The sequence below is a fragment of the Aspergillus fischeri genome, genomic scaffold (assembly GCF_000149645.3).
Source record: "Aspergillus fischeri NRRL 181 1099437636245 genomic scaffold, whole genome shotgun sequence".
NCBI lineage: Eukaryota > Fungi > Ascomycota > Eurotiomycetes > Eurotiales > Aspergillaceae > Aspergillus > Aspergillus fischeri.
Window position 1 is genome coordinate 1,438,603 of NW_001509773.1, and position 26,448 is coordinate 1,465,050.

Below are 26,448 nucleotides of genomic sequence, written 5' to 3' on the forward strand. Positions count from 1 at the left end.
TGGACATATTGGAAGCCTTGCATTCCGACATAGACGATCAAAGCCAACCAGACCAAGATCTGAGAATCTCCCAAGGTAGAACCGGGATGAGATACACATGGTGTTTAGATCAAACTCCGCATGCTCTGAAAAGCAGCCGCCAGCAGGGATTATAACGGATGAGCCAACTTTCTCTTTGCAAGTATCGATTACACGCATTAGGTTCCGGAGCTCAACAAATGTCATCTCATGGCACATGCCAACCCAGGTCCTCCTGTTTTGAAATCTGCAAACGCGGGTCACAGCAGCTGAGCAGTTTACCCTCTGATCTTCAATCGAGAACTTCAGATTGACAGGTATTCGCAACTGCGGGGTGGGAAACCATGCTTTCTTGTGAGTCCTCAGACACGCCCAGCAACAGAAAGACGTGGTGCCTTTCCCCCAAAGTTTATCAAATTCCATCAGGCGGAGGATATGAAAACGTGCTTCGATAACCGGCCAGCTACTGCAGGCTGTTGCATCCAACTTCTGTTGCACACGGACAAAAGCTTGAATACCGGTTCTTGCATACCAGAAGCGAGCACAGCTTATCATCAGACAGAAGGTCCCAGCGATAGGAAGATATTGACAGATGTGGCAGATCAACTCAACAGGGAGGCAGTAGAGGGATGCTGGACATTGCGCATTAAGGGTTCGTACTGTGTCCAGGCGTACTGAATTGGCAATTTCCATTAATGTTTGGAAGTGCTGTCTCTTGTAACCGATCAGAGGCATTTTGCAGGGAAAGCATAGTTACAAGTCCAGGTGGAAAAGGGTCAACACAATGCGAGGTGCGCTGACCTTAAGTACCTAAGCCCATTCCATTCCATGGTCGTCAGCTATATTACCAACTCTGGACGTAATATACCATGATCCTTATCTGCTCAGTGTCTGATTACGTAGGTATCAGGAGGCTTAAGTAGAAAGCATACTAAAAAAGGTTTTCCCTGCGAAAACATTAAGTGTTGGATATATCAGGTCGAGAATTTGAGGCGTGGAGGAGAGCAACAAGGCGCAATCGGCAATACGTCAGAATGCAATATAAAACTTGCTTGATAGGAAAGGCTATAAAATAGAAGAGCACTTCTATATCTTTTTGGGTTAGGAGCTAAAGGAGAGAGTTTCAGGCAAGAGCAATAGGAAGCAGACTGCTCTGTTAAAGTCCAAAATTTGCGCTGTTCCCACGTCTTCCTCCAGTTTCTGATGTACTTTATTATTCTTTCTCTAAATTACACTGACTGACATGCTTAGACCTTCATTTCTAGCCTAGCTAGTCCCCCAACTGATTAATGAGTATAAGAGCATCGATCTCTGAAGACAGGACCGCTGCGTTTGAGAATCTCGATGATACATGAAGAGCCAAACTAGATGAACAGGAAGATAGATAACCGCGTCGTAGTAGCCTAGGTTACTTGGTTGCGTTCCCAAGCGGGCTGGCCTGACCAGCGTCTCTATGTCTATCATGTTCAAGATTCATTGCAGAAAGATAGTCCTCTTCAGCGCTTGTTCGTCCAGCCATCTGGAAATATAGTGACTGCTGTGCGCGTAGACGGGACAATCAACTGTGACCCAACCATTCCGTCGCAACCTCGAGAATCAATACTCAAGCGTCAGCGTCCAGTCTGAAGTATCAGTCGGAGATGAAGAGGACCAGGATGCCAGAAGCAGGCTGTCGAATCGATGCGATTCTGCAAGAATTAGTGCGAGACCCTCATCAGTCCGCCAAGACGTAGCAGCGCAGAGGAACCGACGAAGATCAGTCGCAGACGGGCGTCTTTTGCAGACTTCTCCATGGCAACGAGCGAAGCTGTCTCTAATTCTGCACGCTCATGAGAATGAGGGGTTGTTGAAGAATCTCGGAAGCGCCGGCCATACTTGCAGCCGCTTTTATCCTCCTGCGTAGGGGTAGAACGACAAGGGTCGCAAGTCCTGGAGCAGACTGCTAGCTACGGAATCATCAGAGAGAAGACGATGGAGAAGAAGGATCCAACTCGGGGTTTCAAGCCGGCCTGCCAGCTAAATGTGAGTTAAGCGACTTTGCTGATTCGAGGAGGGGCAATCTCCATGGGCGAGCCGCCAGCAGACCCCGCGTGCGTTGACGCCGAGCGAACCAGGGATGGCAATAGGAGGGCAAACCCAAGGTGGCTTTTTGAGTAGAGTAAGTTAAGCGTCTCTAGGTTAGTGGTATGCTTATCTTCGCAGGGGGTGGACAGCGCGAGGAGGTTTTAGAGGGTTGACTCTGGTAGCGCGCGACAATGCGGAGCATTCATTCAGCTGGGAAGGGTTGAAAGACACATGCCCATGGCGTAAACATTACGACAAGACGAATATATAAGAGCAGTAGGATCGTATACTGGTCTCACGAAGATCATTGTCTTCTAATTGTCCTCGAAAGGGTGCTTGAAGCTAGATCGCCAGGTCGTGAAAAGAACCCCTCTTCTTCATCCTCATTCTCCTCATTCAAACTTTCACACCTTGGTCTGAAGACCTCTCGTCGAAAAGATCGCCACTGCCTTCTGCTAACAAGTGAGTGAGAGCTTTCCAATCCCAGCATCGTCTTCTGATTCGCAGGGGCGGTGTTGTGTTGTCCAGCAGTGCAGCCGCTCACTTCGGGCTGAGAGTGCTGGATTGGGTTTAGCGTGTGATAGCTGACAGGAAACTTTACAGAAGGTTGTATCAGTATCGTACTGTGACGGTTTTGCGCAACAATACGACGTATCTTACAGGACATTCAAGTGCCTAGGTTTCCAGGCTGCAGATAAATCTCACTCCACGTCCTTCGATCTCGGTCGTTGCGGGCGTCAGGGATCAAAAGGAGCGCATTGCCTTCCTAAGAGCTGCTCATATCTTGACTCTCTCTTCCTTTTTCCTTTCTTTCCCTATCAGACTTCTTGTAGCCTTTGCTACCACAAAACCTCCTGGCGTTTTGTACTTTCAGTCCTAAGCGCAGCCTACATCATCTTGTATATCTACTGCCACGCGCGATATCTCAACCGTCGCGGACTGACATCTTCGGTCGAGGGCGTTGAAGACTGTTCTGAGAAGGCTACCGTTCTGTTCGTTTCCTTGGGCGAATTTCAGGATGCCTTCCGCAAAACCAGTTCTGCATCCGTTACAGACGCCCAAAACTACTACAAAGTTCCCTTCCGAGCTTCACAATGAATCCTCATCGAGTCTATCGGATGGAGTGAAGCAAGAGGATGGCATTTCCACACCCATCACGCCCCCTGCGGCTTACACAGAGTTCCTCAAAGCGTTCACGCCCGTATTCTCCAGCCCTACCAGCGCTGGAGTGAGCTTCCCGAAGTTCCCTTTCGACAGACCTGCCCACTCTCCGACATCACAGCCTACCAGTGCGGTCAGCGGCTCTTTCGTCTTCAATGACCCCGTCCGATCAGCTACCGCTTCACTTCCGCCGCCCACTCCCTTCACAGCACCGGCATCTCAGCCTAGAAAAGACCCTACGTCCTTGCGGCGCTTGCGGATACCACAGACATTGCGGTATTCACCGACCACAGAGTCTCCTCAGAGTGCGACTACAATTCGCTCGCCGTTTTCTCCGTCAGATTGGAAGCTGCGCTATTTTGAGGCGCCGCGAAGTGCAAGCGGCCGAGTTAGTGTGAGACACGTTGTGACTCGAACGGTGACCTACAAGAGGACGCAGCTCGAGGCTCCGCCCAAAGGCAAGCGAAGGAAGTGCCAGGAAGACAAGGAGACTTAGGATCTTGTTGTACACGGCTTTCGGTCAGTCGGTTTTATTTAGGATATGGTCGGGTCAATTAGCGCAGGGCTTGGTGTTGGGGAGTCTGGCGAAACAAATAGCATCCGAATTCGTACGCTGCAGATCCATCACGTTCATTCTCAATTGACATGGTGTGGGCTTTATTTACTTTGCATACATAGTAATTCAAGATACGTCAGTTATGCCTTGGGAACGAGCACAATCTTACGATCTATTCCGTCATTTTCCTAGCCTGGGTACAATATTGTTCTACAGTTCTACATGCACTTCGACTCTACCTGTGAAGTCTGATCCAATACCACGCCTGTTCGTTGTTGCCCAGCACAACGCGTATTGACATACTTTGGTCAATACTAAGCTTCGCCCGATATGGCTTCTTTACGGCACCAGTCTTTGGAAACTCTACGATCAACTGACCGCGCATGACTCAACTCTCTTTGGGAATGTTCCGATTCGCCGGATACATTGGAAGACATCACAAAGAAGCCGTTTCCAACATCTGGTGTCCACTGATCAAGGAATGAACTCTACTTCACATCCCGGAGCCGGCATACAGATCATGGCAGCTCAGTCCTACAAGAGACGAACGGGCCACCAGCCTGATCTAGAACAAGACCACATCTCGGATTATCTTGGCTCAACGAAGCCTATGGAGTTCTCCCATCTGCGCCATTGCAACAAGTCGTTCCACGTGTCAGTCCAAGCGACAGCAATGTTGGTTTTGGGGAAGTCAATATGAACCAACAGCGTTGAGGCTCATTACTGGTTTCGGTGAATATCACTGGCATGGCAAATCCCTCGGAGGGACGGATCAAACAAAGACCAACAGCGCACGGAACATAGCGACCAACGTCCCAAGGACATGGTAGCAGCGGTGATTGGATGTGCCAGTCGCACCTGCTCTGGGTTGAGGCTCACGGACTGCTTCCCGGCACAAAGAGAAGATGACGGTCAAAGAGACGCGCTGCCACGCGGGAGATGCCTGAGTCAGGGTCTGTATGCCCAACAGGCTACATACAATGTCAATGGTGAATCGAGGATCCGTTTGACGCCCGCTACACTTAGATCGGATCCCCATGCTTGTTCTTGAGGTCTGTTGCAGCAATCAAGTTGGTAGCAAGACGCTCACTCTTCCTTTAGTGTACAGCATAGCAGCCCAAGCGATCAGTGCGTTCGAATCATCGACTAGTTGCGGCTGCTGGTGTTGGAAGCAAAACAGAGTTGCGATCAACCTGGTGGGCCGCTGGGCGTCGTTGCTGTTGACGTTGGAAATACAGTACCGATGAACTGATATGGTGTATTACCATACCATTACGCACTGGATACATACGACACCCCAGGCGATCACATTGATTGACCTCGCGCCCCTTTTCATTTCAATAGTCGACGCTTGGGAACTAGACTAGTAGATGGTTTCATCCAGAGTATCTTCTACGATCCTTGCCCGGGCCCGCAAGTAAGGATTAGTGCGAGTTTCGTTGTGGTGTGGTTTGTCTGGCGATATCACAACATCAAGCAGACTGTGACCACACTGACAATAAGCTATTGGCTCTCATTGGAAGACAAGACGCGCTGGAAGTTTCAACTCATCGTGACGAATGCAGGCTTGCCGTCCCACAAGCCGATTCAATCTGATCGTTGCCCCTCAGTCAATCTACACCGAGATGTCTTGCGTTCATGAGTTGATAGTAGATGTGACAGTCCCGCAGGTTTGGTAAAGCCACCAGAATATGCCCGTATTTCTTAATACACAAACCCACCAACAGTTCTACATCCATATCCCATACTCCACTACAGTTTGAGTTTCGTAGCACACTTTCTCACTTGCCTCATTCCCCTCATACCAGCATCCATCCATACCAGCGACTTCCTCGAATTTCTTCCTGTAACCCACCATGTTTTGGCATCACCAGGTGTTTTATCACCCTGCATCGGTGGCAGCAACGAGCCAATCAGCGAGCCAAGCGGTATTGTTCCAAAGCACTGGAGAATCGTGGCAAATGCAATTAAGCGCCGGCGCTATCCTCAACCGGGGCATAGTGGATCCTTCCGGTGGCTCCCCGCTGGATGTTTGGGGACGGAACTCTACTGTGATTGGTTTAATCTTCAAAGATACACCATCTGTGTGGAGAACCGGGATGACGTGCGGGTCTGGTGGTTCTTATGGTTCTGCCTTTGGGTGCTCCATCGTCTTTGTGGTATTCCATAGGGAAGACCAGGTAAGCGCCAGGAATGCTATTCTTGGATACAGCTCCATCCACCGGGACTTCCCTGCTTGCGAGCCTTCCCTGTCAAGCTTGTGTGTCCGAGTCTTTTGATTGTTGCCTGAGCCTCGAAGTCTCGACTGTGCTTCCACGAGGCAGGCCACGCAGAAGACAGTGCATACTTCCTTACTCCACTGAGGACTTTGCAGAATCAGACTCCAAGGTGGTGGAAAAGTATATGCACCATGCATGATATCACACAGTGCGGCGGTTTTGGCGCCGTGATCTGGAGGATTCGAGACGAATCATTTGCCCGGGAGCAGGATCATGAGCGTCAACAACCCCTCAGCTAACCGCTCTGTCAGCGACTATCGAATGACAAGAAAAGCAAAGACTTGCAGCTCTGCTACTACTGCCTAAGCTTGAGTTTGTGACGAATTTTGACCGGGGGGGCGAGATCTGATTGCATTTTTTGTTGGTTGAGGATAGGATCATGCGTGTATTCATTAGTTGGCGCTTTGGTTTCGATTGCGGGATTCCCTACATCAGGTAGATGGGTGTGTATGACGGACCTAGGGAGGGTTGGAAGTCGATCCTATCCGCTGACTGTACGTACTATGTCCTGTTCGCCAGCCTGGTGAATGTTACTATTCTGGTACACTACCTGCAGAAGCTAGGCAGTCTTAATTACAGGATGTGATATTTTTAGCAAGATCAATATCATATCGGCTTCAACGCTATGAGTTGGTGTATATATCTACTTGAAGAATGCTTAAATGTTCATGCCGTAAGATCATTCTCTCGGCCTGTACTCAATCTCAGACCTCTGCTGTTACTTGCTACAGATGAATTGTCTCAGATTGTTATGTTGAGGCAGGCGGCATGGTTAATCAACCACAAACCCTCGATACGCTCTGAGCAGTTCACCTGAAGTTCTTGCTTTGTCTTGGGCAATTGGATCACATAGAGGCATCCCCTGTCCATCACAGAACAAAGAGATTGTGTGGTCTTCTTGGGTTTTCTGGTCTTCCTGGGATCTCAAGGCTTGGGTTCTGTATCTGCTCTCCCAGTGGTCAGAGTGTAGCGCTGATTCTATTATTAGATGACCTTTGCAATCTTTCACTTGATAATATGCATACTCGTCACGTCAAGAGCTCCTGGCATTCTCTGAACAGTCGACATCAATTGTTAAGGCGGTTATCTCAGGACGCCATTCATGATGCTGATGCACATCTTCAGCTCTAGCATGCTGCGTACACCAGTCCCTCACTTCTTCTGGCTCCGAGATACACGAACTGCCTCTCAGCTAGGATCTCAGATGTCCATGACAGCTGCACCCAGATTAGAACGTCCCCTGCTTAATGAGAGGGGTTTTTGTTCATGATAGGTCAAGCGCTCTCCCCTGCATGATGATTCCTTCACCATCATCCATCTGCAACAGCCAGTTATTCATGCCCCGGCTGTACATGACGGCCATCTTCTCACTTCTATAGTGATCATTCTCCTGTATCCACTTGATTCGTCTTTCTAACTGTCCTGTAGGGTCATTTGTATGGTATTGTACTGTGCAAGACGCTGGTTCACCATGACAACATTGAGTTTGGACAATTCAGACATGCAATTATGCTTATTATGCTCGCAGGACGTGGAATACACAGATCTGACCAGGTACGAGATTGTTCTGCATCTCTCTTGTCGGTCATTGCACAGATCTTGAACTCGACGATAGCGATCAGCGGCGGACTATGTGTATACATACCTTGGCGAACAACTATTTGCGGACAAAACCGTCAATGCTATTCAGGTAAGTGAGCTACCCAAGTATACTATTGTATACCCCCAGCAGACCGGATCAGGTCAAACCAGCTGTAAAGAGTAGCACGAGGGGCAAAGTGTGCCGTAGTACATCATCAGGCGCCAAGCCGTTGTTGTGGCCTTGCAGGCTATAATTCTATATTTAGAAGAGTGGCCAAGAAGACCCCTCAAAAGATATGCGGCCTTTCGCGTTCGGACGAGTCCTGTCAAACGTCGCAGTTCGGAGACATCTGGGCCATTTGACGTTAGCCATCGAATCGTATCACGGCTTTCGACTGGACAATACGAACGGATAAAGAAGCATGGCCATCAACTAGGCTGGGATTTGCAGCCCCTCCGCAATCCCGTGATCGACCACTTTCTCTGTCTGTCGGTCTGTCTGTTGTCCTTTGCACTCTCGCACTTTACTTCCCGTCTCTGGACGTACCTTTCAGTTTCTCAGCCTAGCTGTCCATCGGTCTCTGTCATCTCTCCCTACGCGCCGGCCATCCATCCTCTTGAAGGCAAGGGGGACGAAAATTAAGCAAACACGATTTGCCTTTTCCAGGACTCCTTACCCCCCTTTGCTTAGCGCCCTGCTATCTTCATCCCACAAAAGTATAGTCTAGCCATGTCTCACGCCCTCTCCCCTCCATTCACTCCGGACAGTGAGTTCGCTGGTCTAGAGACACCCCGCGTGCCATCTGAGAGCTTGAGCATCACGGCGCTGGCCCGCTTCGAGTTCGAGGCTGGAAAAGGAAATGATGGCACTAAGATTCTCATGATCGAATGGGATGACGACGACCTCGGCCGCTCGTCGAATTGCCCTGGAGGCTCATGGCACGTTTCATGGGAGGGCAAGACGATGGTCCTCCCTGCCGATGAGCGAACAAGCGAAAACACTCGCCGCTTCTACTTCCTTTTACCGCCTCATGCCACCATTCCTCCCGTGGTGACCTTATCCTACGAGCCTCCCGCCGCATCTTCGGCATCTTCGACACCGACTCAGAAGACCAATTCGCTTCAACTGAACCCGCTGCCTGCTATCTTTCCTCCGGAGTTAGGTGCCACTGGTCGCTCGGCCGGAAAGAAGGGTGTCTTGCATACGATCTGGGCAAAGAAGCGGCTGCAGGTCCTGGACAAGGAGATTCGGGAGGAATGCATGAACAACGCGGAAGGTGTCGCGCTGCACATGGCGCTGCAGGAGAAGGAATGGATTGAGAGCAATTTCGGAGTGGGATCCAAGTCGGAAGCCCAGACACAGACCATGCAAGATTCGCAATATCCAATGGGTCCCGCTACGCCAGTGTCTCCCACCAGCGGTGGTAAGCTGGGCGAGAAGCTCAAGGGACTCAAGTTGCAGACCAGTCAGCGGGAATTGTCCCCAAAGACGGATGGTATGGGCTCGTCGCGTTCCTCCAGTTCGACGCCAACTAATGGGGTAGTAGCATCCTCGGACGCGCGCCATCTCCTTTCTCCCCAATCGCCCGACGTGGCCGTCTCTTCGTTCAACTCCTTCCACACAATGCAACCCATGTCCAACGCCGCTTTGCATCCCTCCCCCGCGCCAGATGCCAGCCTTCGGACGGTGGTGCACTATCCGCCGGAATCCATCCAAGCACAACAAAACAGCAGTGATCACAACAGCGGATTTGCATCCATGACTACAATTACGCGCACATCAAGCGCCGACTCTGGCGAGGACCTATTCGCCAAAGCGCTGAGTCCCAGGTCGCCCGATCTGCCGCGGAGTCCGTTCTCGTTTGCTCCCGAGACAGTGATCTGATTGCATCCACTCATTTGTCATGATGCCCACGTTCGTTCTGCAAGCCCAAGCGCCACCAAGGTTTGCTGGGTGCTTCATCGTATGATTCCCCTTTTGCATTGCCATGATGTTTATATATGATCATCACGAAACATTGTCAAGGCTTAGGTGCTTGGTTTTTTTGCTTTTATCATGTACATAGAACTAGCCCAAGTAGATATAGCCATGACCCGCATACTTTTGATACCATACCTCATCCATCGCCCATCAGCCTTCCGTACGCAACATACCACCCATACATAACATCAAACTGCAATACACCGAGTCGAGTCATACCAACTCGACCCGAGACAGAGGAAACTAAACCTAGTTACTCTTCTTCTTCACACTCCCCTGCCTGCCAGGCTTCGCGGCCGCCGCAGCCCCCGACGCTGACGAAGAAGAAGCACCACCACCATCCTTATGCCCCTTCCTCAACGACTCATACTCCTGCGCATCCTTCCGCTCCGCATACCACTGCCCCGCCTGCAGCACCAACACCCCCACCAACACCAACGCCAGAATAGTATTACTAGCCGACAACACCTTAAGCGAGTCCTCGCGGTTCAGAATCTGGTCTTTCTCCTCGGGGCTGGCCGCCAGCTCCTCACCGTACTTGCCCGCCGAGGCCAGACGCAGCCCCTTGACGATATTGGCGATGTAGACGGTGATGCCGCACATGTAGAGGACGAGCGAGGCGCCGTCGAAGAGCATGTTGCTCTCCGAGGGCCGGTAGAGTTTGGAGACGAGGCCTGCCAGACCCAGAAAGATGACGATGTGGAGGATGCGAGGGATTAGGGGCGGGGAGGCGTGCAGGAAGCGCAGGTGCGCTTCGAGGTAGTCGTAGTGGGCTGGGGGTGTGGGGGCCGTGGACCACAGGATGGGGTAGTCATAGGGGAAGAGGGAGAAGATGATGCCGAGGAAGAAGCTGACGGCTGTTTTTGGAGTCTTGTTAGAATGGTTGTTTTGTGAGGTGTCTTCCAGGAGGTGATGGGGGGGGCTTACGACACACGATCAGGAAGGTCGCGAAGGACCCGTTCCTGAAGGCCATGGTTGCTTGCGATTGAGAAGCACTGAAAAGGATTATTGACGGAAGAGGACACGGCAGAAAAGATGAGGTAGGAAAAGGAGAAGACGAGGGCGAATGGCTGGTGAGATGAGACGAAGATAGGTGTCGTCGCGTGGCCGCTTAGAGACGGTGCCAAGCCAGCCCGCTTGGAACGCACACCTATTGCAATTGGAAGTAACCTTGGTTAATGTGACAGTTATCTATCTGCCTATCGGCTCGTGGTGAGTCTTTTATCGCTGATAAAAGTCAATTATGAAAGTTCTATTTTATACGGGTCTGGCCCGTCAAATAGTGCACAATTGTTGCTATCTGCAAGTAGCGACAGTGCTACACAAATAAATCAATCAATAACGTAGTTGGTATCTCTTCGGACCGAAAATGCAAGATAAAGGTATATCCACGCCCATGCTCAAGTGGCAGATGAACACAAATACAAGCTATGAAAATCGTACATCGTCATGAATCGCCTAACAGCTTCACTTCTTATCGCTGGTAACGCGGTAATGACTCGTCTCCGTGCGCTGCTCCTCCCACCAGTTGCTCGTCGTGGTCATCATGGAAAACCGGAGCACTGGGTCCATGGACGGTGGAGTTGTCGTTATCGGCATCCATGTCTTCTGGAGCACTTGCTTCCATCATCAGTCGCTGTCGCTCCAATTCCTGCTTGTCCTCGCCGGGGGGTGCTGTGCTTCCATTCGGTTCGGCTGCACTGCTGCTGGCAACTACAGTCTGCACCGATTCCGCTGATCCCAACGTGTGAGGCAGGCCGTTCTCCACCGGCGACGGTAAATGATGATAATCGTTGATGTGGTCATCTTCAGGAAGCACGGGCGCAGTTGGCATTGCCAAATGACCGGTCGAAGGTCCTGGCTCAGAATCATCCGGCGGCCGACTGGGTAAGAGAGTCTGCTCAGCGTGCCGCAGGCGCGCTTTCTCATCCGTCGGCTCTTCAGACTGCGGTGTTGCAACCATTCCGCCTAACGATTGGTAGTGCTGAGCGGTTTCGTCCTCATACATTGGCCACTGCGACTCATCAGGAAAGCCGTAGTCGGTCTGAGGCAGATACTCCGAGTTCGTGGTCGGCATCGGGCTATAACCGTTCTGCCAGTGGTCACTTTCCACAGCGGGATGTGCCTGGGGTGGATATATGTCAGACACCGCAGCCACAGAGGGCGTGCGTTCGGTTTTCTCCTTGCGCCGTTGCGAGTCACGGGTCCCGATCACAACCTCAAACGCGACAGCTACAACTCCCTTTTCACGGCGTATCTGAGCCGTGTCTAGGATGTTGCCAGCCCAGTTCGTGGTAATTGAGTTGCCATTGGCGTCACTTGGGTTCAGAACCTGGCCACTCGGCGAGAAATTACTCCCGGACGATACCATATTGAACCGTGGTAAAAAGCGCTCGGGAGACGTGAGCTTGCCCCGCAAGTCGACAACCACCTCCACATAGTATCGAAAATTAATCATACTGCCTGGAGTGCGCGTAATAGTAGGAAAAACATCCTCCGGAATGCGGATTGAAGTCTTCACCACGGCAGTCATGTTCGTGGGGTCGACCACCAAAGGCGCAAACGTCTGAGCCAGGTCTTTCCGGAAGACGCTGCTGGTGCGACTAGTGCCTAACGTAAGGCCTCCCAGCCCTGTCCGTGATCGCGGATAGTAGTCCTCGTAAACGGGCTTTTTGCCATTCGCCGTAGTGCCGATCGGGATGGCAGGATGAAGGTCGATGCGCCCTTGACGGTATAACGTGACGATAATTCCATGCGCGCTGCGCACTTGTTTACAATGATTGATGGTGATGACGATCGGTAGCGTCTCACCCGGCAGCACACCAGCCCGTAAAAGTTCCGTTTTCGCCGTGATGGTCTTATCCGCGATCGAAGGGGTGATGCTGCCATTGCGTACCCCGGTGCCAGCAGACGAACTAGGGTCACTGACCAGTTGAAAGCTTTGGCTGCTGTTGCTGAGCCGACTCGACGAGCTGACATTACTGGGGGCCGGACTAAGGGGCGGGCGATTATCTCCGACCGCTCCACTACCATTGAGAGACGGCTCCCGAGACTGGACATCCGCAGCCGCATCAGATTCTACTGACTTGGCCTTGCCCTTGGGTTTTGAGCGTTTGGTAACAGGTTCAAGGGTCACGATGCGAGCCTTGGGGGCCGGAAAGGGTGCAATATCGATGTTCTCTAGGAAATTGACGCGTCTTCGGCAGGAAACAGTCGGGTTCATCGTCGTGGGTTTGGTTAGGGTGGATGTAAGCATATACGAGATAGTACCTCGTTCAAACTGAAGTCATCAGAAATGGTTAGCAAAACTGGACGCTCGTGATATGGAGATCAATTCCAGAACAGGAAGGAAGTCACGCACGCTGATACTACTGGGCAGCGCATAAGGCGGGAAGCACATTTCAAAGCGAAATTTGTAGATGCCCTCCTTCAGACGCCCATCGCCGCAGAGAACCACCTCATCCTCGAACAGGGTGGCTAAGCCATTGCCCAAATACTCTGGTCCCCGACGCCCGCGCCCTGGGCCGAGGAAACCCAGATCAGGATCCGTCTCGCCCGAAGGCACCGTGTTCTTGAACACCTTGACATATCCATGTAGACAGACCACTAAGTGTGTAATCCGCACGGGTCGAACCACGGTCAGGGCCACAGTGCCCTTGACCACATCACCGGGAAAGTACGAGCGCCAGGGGTCGTCAGGCTCGATGTAATAGTCGGCAATGCTGCGATTCCGGTGACCGAACGGCGCGCGGAACTTGGACAATAGCGAGCTTCGATTCCGACCGAGCGGCGAGGGTGCGGATGGGGAGGTAAAGGACTTGACGGACATGACACACAATCACGCTGTGCTCAAGCCATACAAGAGGGAGATATGAAGTGATATGATGTTGGGAACGATTAGGGAAGTGAAGGGGCAAAGAAGAGAAAGACAGAATGAGACGGATTGCCAGATTGAAGACTATCAGAAGCCAGCTCCGATCGTCTCGGGATAGAATAGCCCCGATTCAGGTGACGAAAATAGATGAAGGTGCGGTCAGACGCAGAGCAACTCGGTATGACAGAGGCCTGAAAACTCTCCGTGAATTGGAATCCACCGATCACACGTCCAGGCGCCGGGAAGTTCAGGTAAGAAATGCCACCAGCCCCGATGTCACCGTTGGGCGCAAATGCACCACCTTGACACAAGCTAAAGATCCAGGCTTGTTTCTAGTCCGAACTCCTCGCGGGGAGGGGAAGATCCGCTTCCTAGCGCAACCAGACCGGAGGGACAGACTGCGTAGGTTGTGAGGGACGTCAGGAGCTGATGATCATGGACGACGGAGAGGGCCGCATCGTTATTTCTCGCGTGTCGACCAGGAACAACAGGACAAGGGTACAGAGAATGCTTATCTGCGAGGTATGATCGAGTAAGCACTACGCAGAATGACCGAAAATGGCAGAGGTGAGACAAGCGTGCGATGCGTAGGTGTTCCCCCACGGTCGGCAAGGGATAGATGGGTAGAGGATGTGAGTCGGTCGAGGCCAAAGGAAGAGGGGAGAACCGTCGGTCGGAGGATGCGGACTCGGATGGAGTTGATTGAGAGACGCAGATTGGGCAGAAGGAGGTTATGGGGGGGAACCGGAGACAGTTGGGTGGGGATATCCGATCGCTTGTGACGGTAAAGTAAGCTTGTAAGTGGTAGATAGATAGATAGATAGATATAGAATTAATATAATATAAGGTAGGAGGAGGTTGAACAAAGAAGTGTACAGCAGCAGGATTGAGAAGGGGGGAGGGGGGACAAGTTCGCGATAAGCAACAAGCCCGACCAGGCGGAGAATGGTAAAGACCAACGAGTTTGCGCTGTCTGACAGTCAAGCTTCTCTTGGGGGCTGGACTATTTGGCCTTAGTTTGAGACAGTTCTCGTGTCTCACTGTTATGATTTATGCCTCCACATGCTCCTGCTGGTGGTGATACCTCACATTTGTCGGTTTTAATCTCCGATTGTGATCCATTTCAGGGACTACGTACAGTTTAGTCTAGTAGATACAGCACACTTTTCTCCCTCGTCAAGTATGAAATCATAAATTCTGGTGTGTCTAAATATTCAGCTCACTCAAACCCTCACCCTCCACATACTCATCCCCATAGCATTCTCTCTGCACCGCCGCAATAATTTCCCGATCCCCTCCTGCCAGCTTACTCAAGTACCCCTCCAGCACGTAGATATTATCCGTCCACATAAGCGCTTGTTTCCGGAACTCCTCAATCTCCTCTCTCATTTGCTGCGCTCCTTTGCCTTCTTCCGTCGTAGTAACTGCTATCCACTGAGCTTGCAGCCGGTTCCTCTGCTTTTCTAGCTCGCCCTTTCGACGCGTCAACTCTTCCCTCTCTGCCAGGTTTGATTCCCCGTCCTCTCCCTCTTCTTCCAATTTGTCCCTTTTGGCCGTCAGACTAGCCTCTGCTTCGTCATAGCTCGCTTGCAGCGTCTTCACCTCTTTCTCGAGCTGGTTCAATCGTGCTTGCTTCTCTCTTTTCTCATCCCCACCAAAACACCAGTACCAGTTGCCGCTTCCGATCTTCTCCACCCTGATCTTTCCCTCGTCCGTCAGGTTCTGAATATATTCCTTGACCTGCATCCCATTGATCGAAGCCACCGAGGGAAGCATCTTCTCGAGGTCTTTGAGCGTGTGGCACGTGCGTGTGGACCGGAGATGCGAAACTATCAAGTCTTCTTTGGCGCTTTTAGAGAGTTTCGGTGGCTGAGACAGGATCGTCAGTCAGCTAACTTGTAGAAACGTAGTTTGCTTCCTTTTAATTGCATATGCATCCGTTTTGGACGATCAGGGAAAGTGAGAGTCGGGGAGCAAACCATGTTGGATGTTGGATATTGACTTCGTCAAGCGATGCAATGTGTACTTTTCTAAGGACCTAGGAAGGCGTTCGATAGCGGCATAGATGAAGCCTGAGTCTTTCGGAGATGGATTAATGGAGGTATGGTGGACTGGTCTGAGTGGTGATGGTAAAGAACTTGTTGTCAATGGCACGAGAGAGGACCGGAGTACTGCGATGCCAGTTCGAGTCACATACAACAGTTCTTCAGTCACAAGTATACAGTGCAGTATGCTATGCAATAAAACAGCGAGAATTCAAATTGCTACTACATATAATGAACTCTTAATGCAGTCTTCTAACGCTCGAAAATCTTCAGGAAATTGCTGTAACGGGAAGACCGGAGCTTCACTTGCGACGTTCATTGTAGTTGCGAGCTGTTTAATATGCCCAGTTGTTTCTCTAATACTGTCAATTAATAGGTTCAACACTGCTCCTGTGCATTGATCGCCAGACTAGGCTTCTCTGCTTCTCGGCTGTCTTTGAACTTAAAGAGTTATCGACGTGCTATAACAGACAGGTTTCACCATGAAGTCCAACTACTGTCTTGAATTGGGCTCTCATAAAGCGTCGACGAGGTGCCCTCGCAAGAATGAGTCTGAGTTCACAACCTCTCATCTGCTTCTGTATCAAAATCGGTAGTCGACGCCCTCCGGGTCAACTTGCGCTTCTTCGACCGTCGCTTTCTCACAACGCTATCCAGATCATTGCCAGAGCTTGCCAAAATCATACTCTGGCTGGTATTGGCCCGTTTCCGACCTACGCGGCGACTTCCAAGTCTCGACGACAGGTGATCATCATCCGTCGAGAGTTCCTCTCCCTCCACCAGAACCAAGTCTCCGGTTTCACCCAGAGCCTCTCGCGCCATTTCCTCCATCAGTATTCCCATTGCAATCAGAGCTGTCTCGTCCATGCTTTGGTAGTCGTCTTGACCACGATCGATCGTTGCATGATCATAGAAATCGGCCGTGTAGGCGTGAATAGCTTCTAGCAGCTCAGAGCTCGGAAGAGGGCGGTCAGCAGGGAGGGACTCGTTTGCGAAGTAAAAGTCATTTTCTTCGTATCGTACTGGCGCATTCTGACGGCGGAAGAGTACCTCCTCGGGACGAACGGGACGAGCGCTGGAGGATGCTGTGTCGCGGTGTTTCGAGGCATACGAGACCGATGGGAGGAAACCATGTGCATTCACACGACCTGTACGTGTCAGTAAGCTCTCCAGAAAGCGGCACAGCCCTACCAACCAGCTACAGCATCGTAGACAGTTGCTTGACGTTTTTGTCGCCTGAGCAAAGGCTCGTCTTGAATGTCGCGCGCGCCATCGTCCTGGTCCGGAGGCTGGACGAAGGAATCCTGGCTCAGCGCAAGGGATTTGCCGTAGGACATAGTCCTGTCGTGTTGAGGGTCACCCGTGGGAGAGCATCGGGGGAAATCTTCACTAAATCTCCAACCTAGTGAGTCGAAGTCACTGATACGAGCAGTGCCAGCGGGTTGCTTTCACTTTGGCTTCTTGCGACGAGCCCGAAATTACAAACTCCGGTGCAACCTTTCTCCGCCCCCGCGTTGCGATAAGAGAGATCTGGACTGTGCATAATTGGAAGCATTGGAGTTAGTTCATAAGCATCGTCTTGAGTTATGAAAGAATTTTACATTGGTCAATGCTCGATGAATGAATTCGTATCTCCTAAACAGGGCCCTCGGGTCTATCACTCCGCACTCCTTTCATGTGGCACAAACTACCCGGCTAGTTCACCACCTGGAGCCAGCTCCTCGCATTCGATTCTCAAGCCTGAGGGACATATCTGGAGGCCAATCCGAACGTGATTCTGCATTGTCTGACGTAAATGCAGTCATTGAAAGCGATGTTGTTGCTCATAGGGCCGGCGTGAATGTACTCGCCATTGATCAAAATGATTCACGATTGTATGTACTCTTCAATCAGTTGCGACTCGATGCTAATGACTGAACAGCATGGTTTCCGGTGGCGCAGACCCATCAATCCATTTCTGGGATCTGGAAAGCAGAGGTGCCGAGTTGGATCATGTCCACCGGCCTATCGCCTCTATCCACAAGGGATCCCACGAAGATGCCCATACGCATGCGATCACGTCGGTCTCAATATACCCGTTTGATCCGACTCCATCTACAATATTGACTACTGCCCATGATGGAAGTCTTAAGCTCTCTGCCTTGGCGCCTGGCGCCATTACGCCTATGCATACATTCCGGCTTGACTGCACGCCTTACTCTCATTCCATGTCGTCGCATCCCAGTTCCACGCTTCTTATTGCAGTAGGCACATCAGAGAGAGCAGTCCGCTTGCTCGACTTGCGATCCGGTCTATCTACTCACGGACTTCCGGGCCATAGCTCTGCAGTTCTCTCAGTTGCATGGGCCCCTCACCGGCCGCATATCCTCGCCTCGGCATCAGCAGACAACCGCGTGATTCTGTTTGACGTTCGAAGGGGCGGTCACAATTCCGCCATTGCAACCCTTGATATGGATGATGCAGTCGGTCTAGTTCATCCGCAGTGCGCCCCGGCATCCTACCAAAGCCGCGCGCCGTTCTCGCCCCACGCCCGCGCGCACAATGGTGCTGTGACCGGTGTCCGTTGGACATCAACTGGCATGCACCTCGTTACAGCCGGTCAAGATGCCCGAATCCGAGTTTGGGACGCCTCCACAGGTGCCAATACCCTTGTCCACCTTGGACCCAGGGTCCGGAATGGCGTGTCTTCTCATCTTGCCGAGCGGGCTCCGCTGATTGTGCCCCGTGGACTAATGGCTCCAGGGCAAGAGACACTCCTGTGGGCCAATTTCAACGAACACGACGACCGCGGCGAGATTTTCATGTTTGAACTTCGAGAGGGGACGTTCATCAAACGTCTCAAGGTCCCCGCTCTAATGGCCGGTCGGCAGCAAATCCGCGGGCGATCCAACGCCCTCAGCGCCGCCCGGATTAATTCTCTGGTATGGCGCGGCAATGGCGGCTCAGGCGAAGGACTGGAGATGTTCTCCGCGCACGGCGACGGGACCATCCGCGCCTGGGTCTCCCGGGAGCCCGAGGGCGAGCCCGACGAGGCCGAAGAGGCTGAGCAAGCGGATCGGAAACGGAAACGAGATGTCCTTGACGAGATCTACCGGGGGTTCGTCGCCCCTTCTACGCCAGCATAGACAAGCCAAACCGATCAAACATGCATTACTCAAACATTTTCCGCAAGTATATCAATACATCACAACGAAACACAGCCCAAGTCGATACAAATCACTCATCCCGATTCCGAAACTCATGCTCCCCAATAAACTCAGGCGCATTCCCATCCTCCCTCGCCGACCGATCAAACCTACTCCGGTTGAGGTTCGCATGCTTGATCGTCCGCGCATTTCCGCGCGCACCGGGATCCATCGCACCAGGGTTAATCCTCTTCGACTCGCCCGAAACAGGGAACGCATCACCAGTCCCCGTGACGACTTCACCGCTTGCGCCCATCTCCTTGGTGCTCCGGGGCAGATCGGTGGCGTTATCGGCGGCGAAAGCCAGAGATGGCTCTGCGAGGCCGTAGTTATCGAACTGGCGGCTTTCGCTGAGCTGGTCGGGGCGAGGCACGGAGGGGAGAGTGTTTTGGAGGCCTGCGTCGTTGGGCATGGTGGTGCCGTGTTCGGCCATCTCGGTGAGGTCGCCTCCTGTGTGAGCGTCTTCGGAAGACATGTTTATTTTGTAGTTTGTTTCAAACGAGGTCTTGGTATTTGGTGTTCTCAAAGCTTTGGATGTCTGGTCAGAAACAATGAAGAGCGAGCGAAGCGAAGCTAAGGTTTTATAAACTCACTCCTCACTTGACTGTGGGGGAGAAAGACGGCAGTTGATGTCACCGTTCATCCTCGATTCGGGGATGATGGGACTATGATATCAGAAGCATGTCAACCCAGTCGGATCGCTTAGTCATAGTCATAGCTGTATGATAACTAACAGTCTACATCGATGGATATCAGACTCCAGAGAAATACTTGATCTTCGTAAAGCTAGCAGACTGGAGAAAAGTGGTGGTGATGGACGTAAGTAACATTCGGCCACAGGGACCTTGGAGGATACCAACATCGCCTACAGCAAGTAGAGACTGCCAAGGTACATTGGAATATTCTCGTTCTAAGCTTGGGAAACAAGTATCTACTCTCATCACTGGATTCAGGAAGATCCTTAGCTTCGTAAACGCTGACATCACAGCCGGACTTGACCGCAAGGTACCCAAGGACTTGATCAAGAATCAAATGACGCTGAACAATTGCCCGCTCATGTCGAGAAAGAGAGCATCTACAAGACTAAAACTCCACTACGGAAAAACTACAGTAAAGAAAGAAAGAGGAACGAAGACATCACACGTAGCATTTGCTTGGAGATTATCGTAAAGAAAAGAATACAGACAGTAGAGCGAGCGTAACAGCAAAGATCAAGTCCCAATAATATGAAAAACATTAGATAATGAAAAACGAGAGAAGAGAAGTTTAACGTGGCAACATATCGAATGTCACGACCATCAACGGCTCGAATTACAGCTTACAGCACGAAGGCAAGAACAGCCATGAGACCACACACGGCAGACACGACGCCAGCAGCGGGTGTGATGCGGCCGGCGGCGCCGGTGAACAACATACTCTGGCTAGGCGTCGGGGACGGAGCAGCGTGGTGCGTGGGTTTGACGGCCTGGCTGTGTGCCGAGGAAGGCGCGTGGTGATTGTCGTGGGCGTCAACGTCGGTGGGGCGCTGGTGGGCTCCTGACGTGCAGGAGGTCTTGTGGTTCGAGTCCATGTAGACGGGGACGACCGCGAAGGAGGAGGTGTGGCTCACTGTGATGGTGGACGTGATGGAGGTCAGGGGCTCTACCGCGGTGGCCGCGTGCTTGGGAGCTTCCTTCGGGTCAGCGTCCTGGGGTTGATGCGGTTGATACGCGGGAGCGGCAGGCTCAGGTTGGTGACCTCCGGGCCTACCCGTCGGGCAAGGAATCGCGTCGCCTTGAGGCTGGCCGTGACCAGGGCCAGCGGGAGCGCCGCCCTCAGGGTGTGCTTGAGGGTTTCCCTGAGGGGGGTACGACGGGACAGTCGGCTGGGGATGAGCTTCCACCTTCGACGTGGTGAAAGAGGGGCGGGCAGGCTCTGGCTTCTGGAAGCCAGGGTTCTCGTGGCCCTTGGGAGCCTCAACCTCGTGGGTTGGAGAAACACCAGTTGGCACGGCCTCGGCGGGATGCGTCGGCTCGAACCCATGGTTGGGGTCGGATGGAGCTTTTGGCTGAGGCACATGGGGCTGAGAATGCTCAGGCGGCCTGTACGGGGCAGCGGGCTTAGTAGCCACCGGCTTGTCTGCAAGGGTCTTGATGACGGTCTCAATGAAGGTGGATGTGCTGCATGGCTCGCTTGCTACCGGGGCCACTCCGTGAGGCGGCTCTGGGTTGCCAGCAAATGGAGGCGGAGCTGCCTGGGGAGCAGGTGCCTGAGGAGCAGGTGCCTGAGGACGAGGGGCCTCTTGGTTGCTAGCGAAAGGAGGCGGAGCTGCCTGCGGAGGGGGTGCCTGAGGACGAGGCGGCTCTGCGTTGCCAGCGAAAGGAGGCGGAGCTGCCTGGGGAGGAGTTCCCTGAGGATGAGGGGGCAGGAAAGGAGGTCCCTGAGGATGAGGGGGCTGAGGACGAGGGGGGGGCGGGGGCGGCGGAACGTGCACGATCCAGTTCTCTGCCTTCACGGAATGATCATCCACATAGTGGCTGTCGACCTTCGACGAGTAGTCGTTATCAAAGAGAAAGTCAGCATCATTCCCTTCATCATCCCCGCTGGGACCATCGAAGAAAACAGGGCCGCTGCCGCGCTTGCGGAAGCCCTTTGGCACAGCAGGTGGCGCAACGATGTGGTTCTTGATATCCACGGAATGGTCGTCCTTGTAATAATCTTCGACAGCAGATCCATAGTTGCTGTCAAACTCGACATCGGCGCTGTTGCCACCATCGTTACCGGAGGGACCTTTAATGAAGGTAATTCCGCCGTCTTTGGCAGATTTTCCAGAATCTTCGCTCGCAGCCGGCTTAGCCAGTTTATGGGAGTTTGGAGTGCCAATGTGAGAGCCTCCATCATCGCGCTTCCGGAAGCCTGGCACCGGAGGAGGGTGGAAGACAGGGGGAGGATGGATGACGGTGTTTTTGACATCAACAGAGTGGTCATCCTTATAGGCATCCTTGACACTTGAGGCATATGAGCTATCAAACTCAAAGCTAGCACTATTGCCGCCATCATCGCCAGATGGACCATCAATGAAAACAGTGTCACCGCCCTCTCGCTTGCGGAAACCCCGAACTGGTGGAGGGTGGAAGACAGGGGGAGGATGGATGACGGTGTTTTTGACATCAACAGAGTGGTCATCCTTGTAAACATCCTTGACACTTGAGTCATATGAGCTATCAAACTCAAAGCTAGCACTATTGCCGCCATCATCGCCAGATGGACCATCAAAGAAAACAGTGTCGCCGCCCTCTCTCTTGCGGAACCCCCGAACTGGTGGAGGGTGGAAAACAGGGGGAGGGTGGATGATATGGTTCTCGACGTCCACTGAATGGTCATCCTTGTAGTAGTCCTCGACACTCGACACATAGGCGCTTTCAAATTCGACCTCAGCACTGTTTCCGCCATCATCCCCGGAGGGACCACCGAAGAAGGTGGTATCACCCCCATCTCTCTTATGGAAACCCGGCACCGAGGGAGGGTGAAAGACAGGAGGCGGGTGGATGATAGTGTTCTTCACATCAACAGAGTGGTCATCCTTATAGGCATCCTTAACACTTGAAGCATATGAGCTATCGAACTCAAAGCTAGCACTGTTGCCGCCATCGTCGCCAGATGGACCACCAAAGAATGTGGTCTCACCGCCACCTCTCTTGCGGAAACCGGGAGCTGGGGGAGGGTGGACGATATGGTTGTCGATGTCGACGGAGTGGTCGTCCTTGTACGAATCCTTGACAGCGGAGGCGTACGAGCTATCAAACTCAACCTCAACACTGTTGCCGCCATCATTGCCAGATGGACCTCCGACAAGGGTTACTGAGGGATCATCTCGCCTGCGAAAGCCGTGGATTGGAGGAGGAGTAATGATGTGATTCTCCTTATCAAGGGAGTGATCGTCCTTGTACCAGTCCTCAACGTCGGAGGCATATGAACTATCAAACTCGATTTCCGCACTGTTACCGCCGTCGTTGCCGGATGGTCCTTTGAGAAAGGTCACTGCGGGATCATCTCGCTTGTGGTAACCAAGCACTGGCGGACGAGGGGGAGCGGCGGCGACCACAGTGTTATTCACATCAACGGAGTGGTCGTCCTGGTAGTTGTCCTTCACACCGGAACTGTAGCTGCTGTTGAACCCGATAGCAGCACTGTTCCCACCGTCGTCACCACTGGGGCCACCGATCAAAGTTACCGGTCCCTCCTCCTGTACCGCCTCGCCATGGCCGTTGGCGACGGCGGCGACGAGGAGGGCAAGAGGGATTCCTCCGACCAAACCCTTCATGATATCTCCTTATCGAGAATTAAACAGCTTAACGAGTGAATCTGGACTACAAGCCCAACGGAAGGAAAGACAAATGAAGAAGTGAAAAGAAAGGAACGAATTGCCGGTACCTGTGTCAGTCGTTGGAAGTTTGATATTAAGTACTTACTTCCATCGGCAAGGTTCATGCCTTTTATGAGTCTCTTTCCTACCTGTTTCGACTCGAGGCATGTAGATCATCCCCTGGTGAGCTAAACAAACAACAAGGACGTGGCCTTGTTTAGGCGTCAGGAGAATGTCGCCAGGAATGAACCACACGGTTTATCAGGTGGTGGCCGTGGGCACTGTGGCTTCGTCCGTCGAACGGAGCGCTCCGAACAGCAGTTCTGGCATTCCTGAGAGCAACGTCAACACGAGAAGGTCCAGCATCGGTATGAGTACGGAGTGCTCACTGTACTCACGATCTCATCCTAAGGGCAGCTTGGTCACCCCCTTGCAGGGCATACCGGAAGCTATCATCCCTGCGTAATTTAACACGATGCAAGAGCCTTGTGTCTTGCCAGAGGAGCCACTGATCGAATGATAGTCGCAGAAAATTTCCGACTCAGCACAATAACAACGATGTTGCCGTTGCACAGGTCTTCAACCAGAGACAAAAGACATCATAGCATCGATCGCTAACTGCAGCACGGCTTGAAACATGCAAGGTCGAGCAACCCACAAGATTGCCAGCCAAGATTACGAACATATATATAAGGCAAAGGGAAAGAAACATTCAAATATTCCAAAACCAATGTGTATTCATTCTATATCGGTATAATCTGTAAATAAGAAAAAGAGATGTCTCCCGTCATCGACATTCACCCTCCATCGCCCTCACTTAAGAGGACCCAACGGAAGGCAAACTTCCTATCAAGGAAAGCATTGTTCTCCAGAACCGAACGATCGAAAGATCGAAGGCAACACACCGCCGTGGGATAGAAAAACTGGACGATGGTCGTGGCAGGTTCTGTTAAAGCTTTTCGATGTGAGGAGAAAAAGGAAAAGAAAGGGAGCAAAGAGATCGACGCGGAATGGGCGATTTTGTAGTCGGTTTGTGGGTCACGTGCCAGTGGCCGACCGTTCTTCCGCCGCCAGGCCACAAGGCTGCCAGGCACATCCCCGGTGGATCTTCCTGATAATATGCAATCAGGCTTCTGGAAAATTGCTTAGAGACCCTTACCATCAATTTTTGTCATACTTTGATGCCAATTAATATACAGCTCGTATTCCAGAAAAAGAAACACCCAAGGAAAAAAAACAAAAGTGAAAAAGAAAAAGATTGGATCCTTCTGTACATTGGATCCTCTGCGCGGGAGGGTGGCCGGTCTAACGCCCCAATACTGCCATCGGCGCTCCCTTTGGCGTTCCCTGGACAGCCTGCTGCAGCTTCCGACCGGGGGATTCCTGGAGATGATAAAGGGGTCTGCCATGGTCAACCCGATGTGACATTGTGGGATAATGGACTCGAGCAGATGCGCGCTTGAGTCCAGCGTAGTCGGCATCAAAGGACAGAGGTCGAGTCCGCACAAGTAGACGTCTAGCACGGTGTACAATTCTAATGCTTTACCTGCGGAAACTAACGAGTCAGTGGACGAGTACAACAGCAATGTCCATCCCGTATGATAGATGCACTTACTCTTATACAATGATGGCCCCTTGTTGATGATCGGATTTCCATACTCCGCCGCCCACAGCGACGGTGATTCCCAAGGCAATTGCCACCATGCTCCCCAGCGTGACAATGGCGATGGCGGCCTTGACTATTATCCTCTGCTTCCTCGTCAAGGACTGCATGCAACCGCAACGTTTCCGCTTCTTTGTCCACAGCTTCGAGGTGCGGCAGCCCGGTACGTCCATTGATGGCTTGTAAGGTGTTTGCGATGGTGCACTTTCCAAGTCATTCATTCCATCCACAGTGCAGTTCGGCTTCTTCGTTTGAGATTTTGACTGTTCCAAGGCGAACGAGGTCGTCGCGTGTCGATAAAAGGGGGAGTATGGCTTTGCATTGGCACAGGGGTCATAGTCTTCCGGAGACCTGGGAGATTCCACGGGCGGAGCAGCGACAAGAGTCTTGGAGGAGCATGAGGGGAGTTTCTCATCCCTCCGAGAGTGAGGATTCAATTGCAGCGATGGACTCATGGCGACGAAGATGTGTAGCGAAAGAAAATATACAAGGTAAAAGCTGCGAATGAAGGGGCGACGCGGACGGGGAAGTAATGGCTTCGAAACCTCCTTCAACAGCGATGCGCCAGAGCGTAGATCAATGCTGCCAGGAAATAAACACAATCTTCAATTAACAACGCACATAAATAAGGATGCCACGTCTGATCGGGAAAGCGAAATAATATAGAGTTCTTTTTCTACCCCTCTTTCCAAAGCTTCCAAGAAGTCCAAGACCGATGTCTTGGGGCAGGGAAGGGGGTCATGCGCTGCGGCTTCCCCCATGTGTGCACCCCCCAAGTCGCTTCTCAACCAGACGAGACAATATGACCTATCAGGAACGGAACTAAAAAGCTTGGGGAACGTGCAGAAGAGAATCAGGCCAAAGTTTGTTCAGTCACTTCGGCTAAGAACAGGTTCTGTGTTTCTGATTCTAGGTTTAGGGATTGTGGAGGCATTCTTTCCGTTCCCCTGGACTACATCTTCTGGCCAACATCTCCGGTTGATTGTCCTGGTGATATGGGAAGCATGCGACAGATGCAATCGAGAAAAGGTGTCACCATGTTGCCAAGACGGTGTTCAAGTTTAGTGTCACTCTTCAGGACTAGCTTTGATGAATTGCATGCTAGACAAGCCTAAGAAAAGGAGACAGAGACCGAGTCTGGACTGCACCTCGTTTAGACTTAAGTGTTGACGTCTCCATAGTACGTCTCCATGGTCGACTAGTGATGGCAGTGGAACATGGTGCCCCTGAGCTATTACACTTTAGATCCCCCACCAGTCTTCCATAAATTTCGTTGTTCGACTCAAACCTTCTTTAAGGAGTGCTAGACTGGATTGATTGGGAGATTGTCTTGAGGTTTTCACACAATTTGTCATTGACATTGGGGCAGGAATGGTCAGTGGTGATAAGCATCAATTTACAATGGGTGCTATGCTGTACTATCAAACTATGATTATCACTGAACTAAAGATACTATTAGGGTTGCTCTGCAGATCTCTCTGAATATCATGCAATAACGTTGTAGCCTAGATAGGGGTAGACTATTTGCCACTTTGTGTCTATGTGTTGACGGCGTTGAGGCTAACTACTCCCAACAATATATATACATATATACATATATATACCGCACACGTGTCGAGTCTTAGAGAAACCTACCAACAGCCACAAGATATTGATATCCGCGTATAGTTGACTGATAATGTGATGATTCTAGCTA

General features: G+C 51.8%; 10 protein-coding genes across 10 annotated transcripts, besides 5 other annotated features; 3 read left to right on the forward strand and 7 right to left on the reverse strand.

Moving 5' to 3' along the window:
* Positions 1-3,100: 3,100 nt before the first annotated feature.
* Positions 3,101-3,739, forward strand: NFIA_106330 (uncharacterized protein; the record flags this gene model as incomplete). Its single annotated transcript, XM_001267041.1, has 1 exon — positions 3,101-3,739. One exon carries the CDS (start codon positions 3,101-3,103, stop codon positions 3,737-3,739), a length of 639 nt encoding a protein of 212 aa, XP_001267042.1.
* Positions 3,740-8,389: 4,650 nt separating this feature from the next.
* NFIA_106340 (uncharacterized protein) lies at positions 8,390-9,544 on the forward strand (the record flags this gene model as incomplete). The annotated part of the gene is made up of 1 exon (XM_001267042.1): positions 8,390-9,544. One exon carries the CDS (start codon positions 8,390-8,392, stop codon positions 9,542-9,544), a length of 1,155 nt encoding a protein of 384 aa, XP_001267043.1.
* Positions 9,545-9,889: 345 nt separating this feature from the next.
* Positions 9,890-10,613, reverse strand: NFIA_106350 (putative secretory component protein shr3; the record flags this gene model as incomplete). The annotated part of the gene is made up of 2 exons (XM_001267043.1): positions 9,890-10,497; positions 10,568-10,613. The coding sequence occupies 2 exons, from the start codon at positions 10,611-10,613 to the stop codon at positions 9,890-9,892; spliced, it is 654 nt and encodes a 217-aa protein (XP_001267044.1).
* A 501-nt stretch (positions 10,614-11,114) lies between these two features.
* rim8 (pH response protein PalF) lies at positions 11,115-13,469 on the reverse strand (the record flags this gene model as incomplete). Its single annotated transcript, XM_001267044.1, has 2 exons — positions 11,115-12,920; positions 13,002-13,469. The coding sequence occupies 2 exons, from the start codon at positions 13,467-13,469 to the stop codon at positions 11,115-11,117; spliced, it is 2,274 nt and encodes a 757-aa protein (XP_001267045.1).
* An 850-nt stretch (positions 13,470-14,319) lies between these two features.
* Positions 14,320-14,341: a microsatellite.
* Positions 14,342-14,720: 379 nt separating this feature from the next.
* NFIA_106370 (putative GAJ protein) lies at positions 14,721-15,496 on the reverse strand (the record flags this gene model as incomplete). Its single annotated transcript, XM_001267045.1, has 2 exons — positions 14,721-15,383; positions 15,494-15,496. The coding sequence occupies 2 exons, from the start codon at positions 15,494-15,496 to the stop codon at positions 14,721-14,723; spliced, it is 666 nt and encodes a 221-aa protein (XP_001267046.1).
* Positions 15,497-16,117: 621 nt separating this feature from the next.
* Positions 16,118-16,896, reverse strand: NFIA_106380 (uncharacterized protein; the record flags this gene model as incomplete). The annotated part of the gene is made up of 2 exons (XM_001267046.1): positions 16,118-16,707; positions 16,755-16,896. The coding sequence occupies 2 exons, from the start codon at positions 16,894-16,896 to the stop codon at positions 16,118-16,120; spliced, it is 732 nt and encodes a 243-aa protein (XP_001267047.1).
* A 585-nt stretch (positions 16,897-17,481) lies between these two features.
* On the forward strand, positions 17,482-18,684 carry NFIA_106390 (WD repeat protein; the record flags this gene model as incomplete). Its single annotated transcript, XM_001267047.1, has 1 exon — positions 17,482-18,684. The coding sequence occupies one exon, from the start codon at positions 17,482-17,484 to the stop codon at positions 18,682-18,684; it is 1,203 nt and encodes a 400-aa protein (XP_001267048.1).
* A 91-nt stretch (positions 18,685-18,775) lies between these two features.
* Positions 18,776-19,219, reverse strand: NFIA_106400 (uncharacterized protein; the record flags this gene model as incomplete). The annotated part of the gene is made up of 1 exon (XM_001267048.1): positions 18,776-19,219. The coding sequence occupies one exon, from the start codon at positions 19,217-19,219 to the stop codon at positions 18,776-18,778; it is 444 nt and encodes a 147-aa protein (XP_001267049.1).
* Positions 19,220-20,062: 843 nt separating this feature from the next.
* Positions 20,063-23,047, reverse strand: CweA (putative GPI anchored protein; the record flags this gene model as incomplete). The annotated part of the gene is made up of 1 exon (XM_001267049.1): positions 20,063-23,047. One exon carries the CDS (start codon positions 23,045-23,047, stop codon positions 20,063-20,065), a length of 2,985 nt encoding a protein of 994 aa, XP_001267050.1.
* Positions 20,975-21,013: a microsatellite.
* Positions 21,003-21,146: a microsatellite.
* Positions 21,651-22,451: a microsatellite.
* Positions 23,048-24,706: 1,659 nt separating the features above from the next.
* Positions 24,707-25,207, reverse strand: NFIA_106420 (uncharacterized protein; the record flags this gene model as incomplete). The annotated part of the gene is made up of 1 exon (XM_001267050.1): positions 24,707-25,207. The coding sequence occupies one exon, from the start codon at positions 25,205-25,207 to the stop codon at positions 24,707-24,709; it is 501 nt and encodes a 166-aa protein (XP_001267051.1).
* A 1,121-nt stretch (positions 25,208-26,328) lies between these two features.
* Positions 26,329-26,355: a microsatellite.
* The last annotated feature ends 93 nt before the right edge of the window (positions 26,356-26,448 follow it).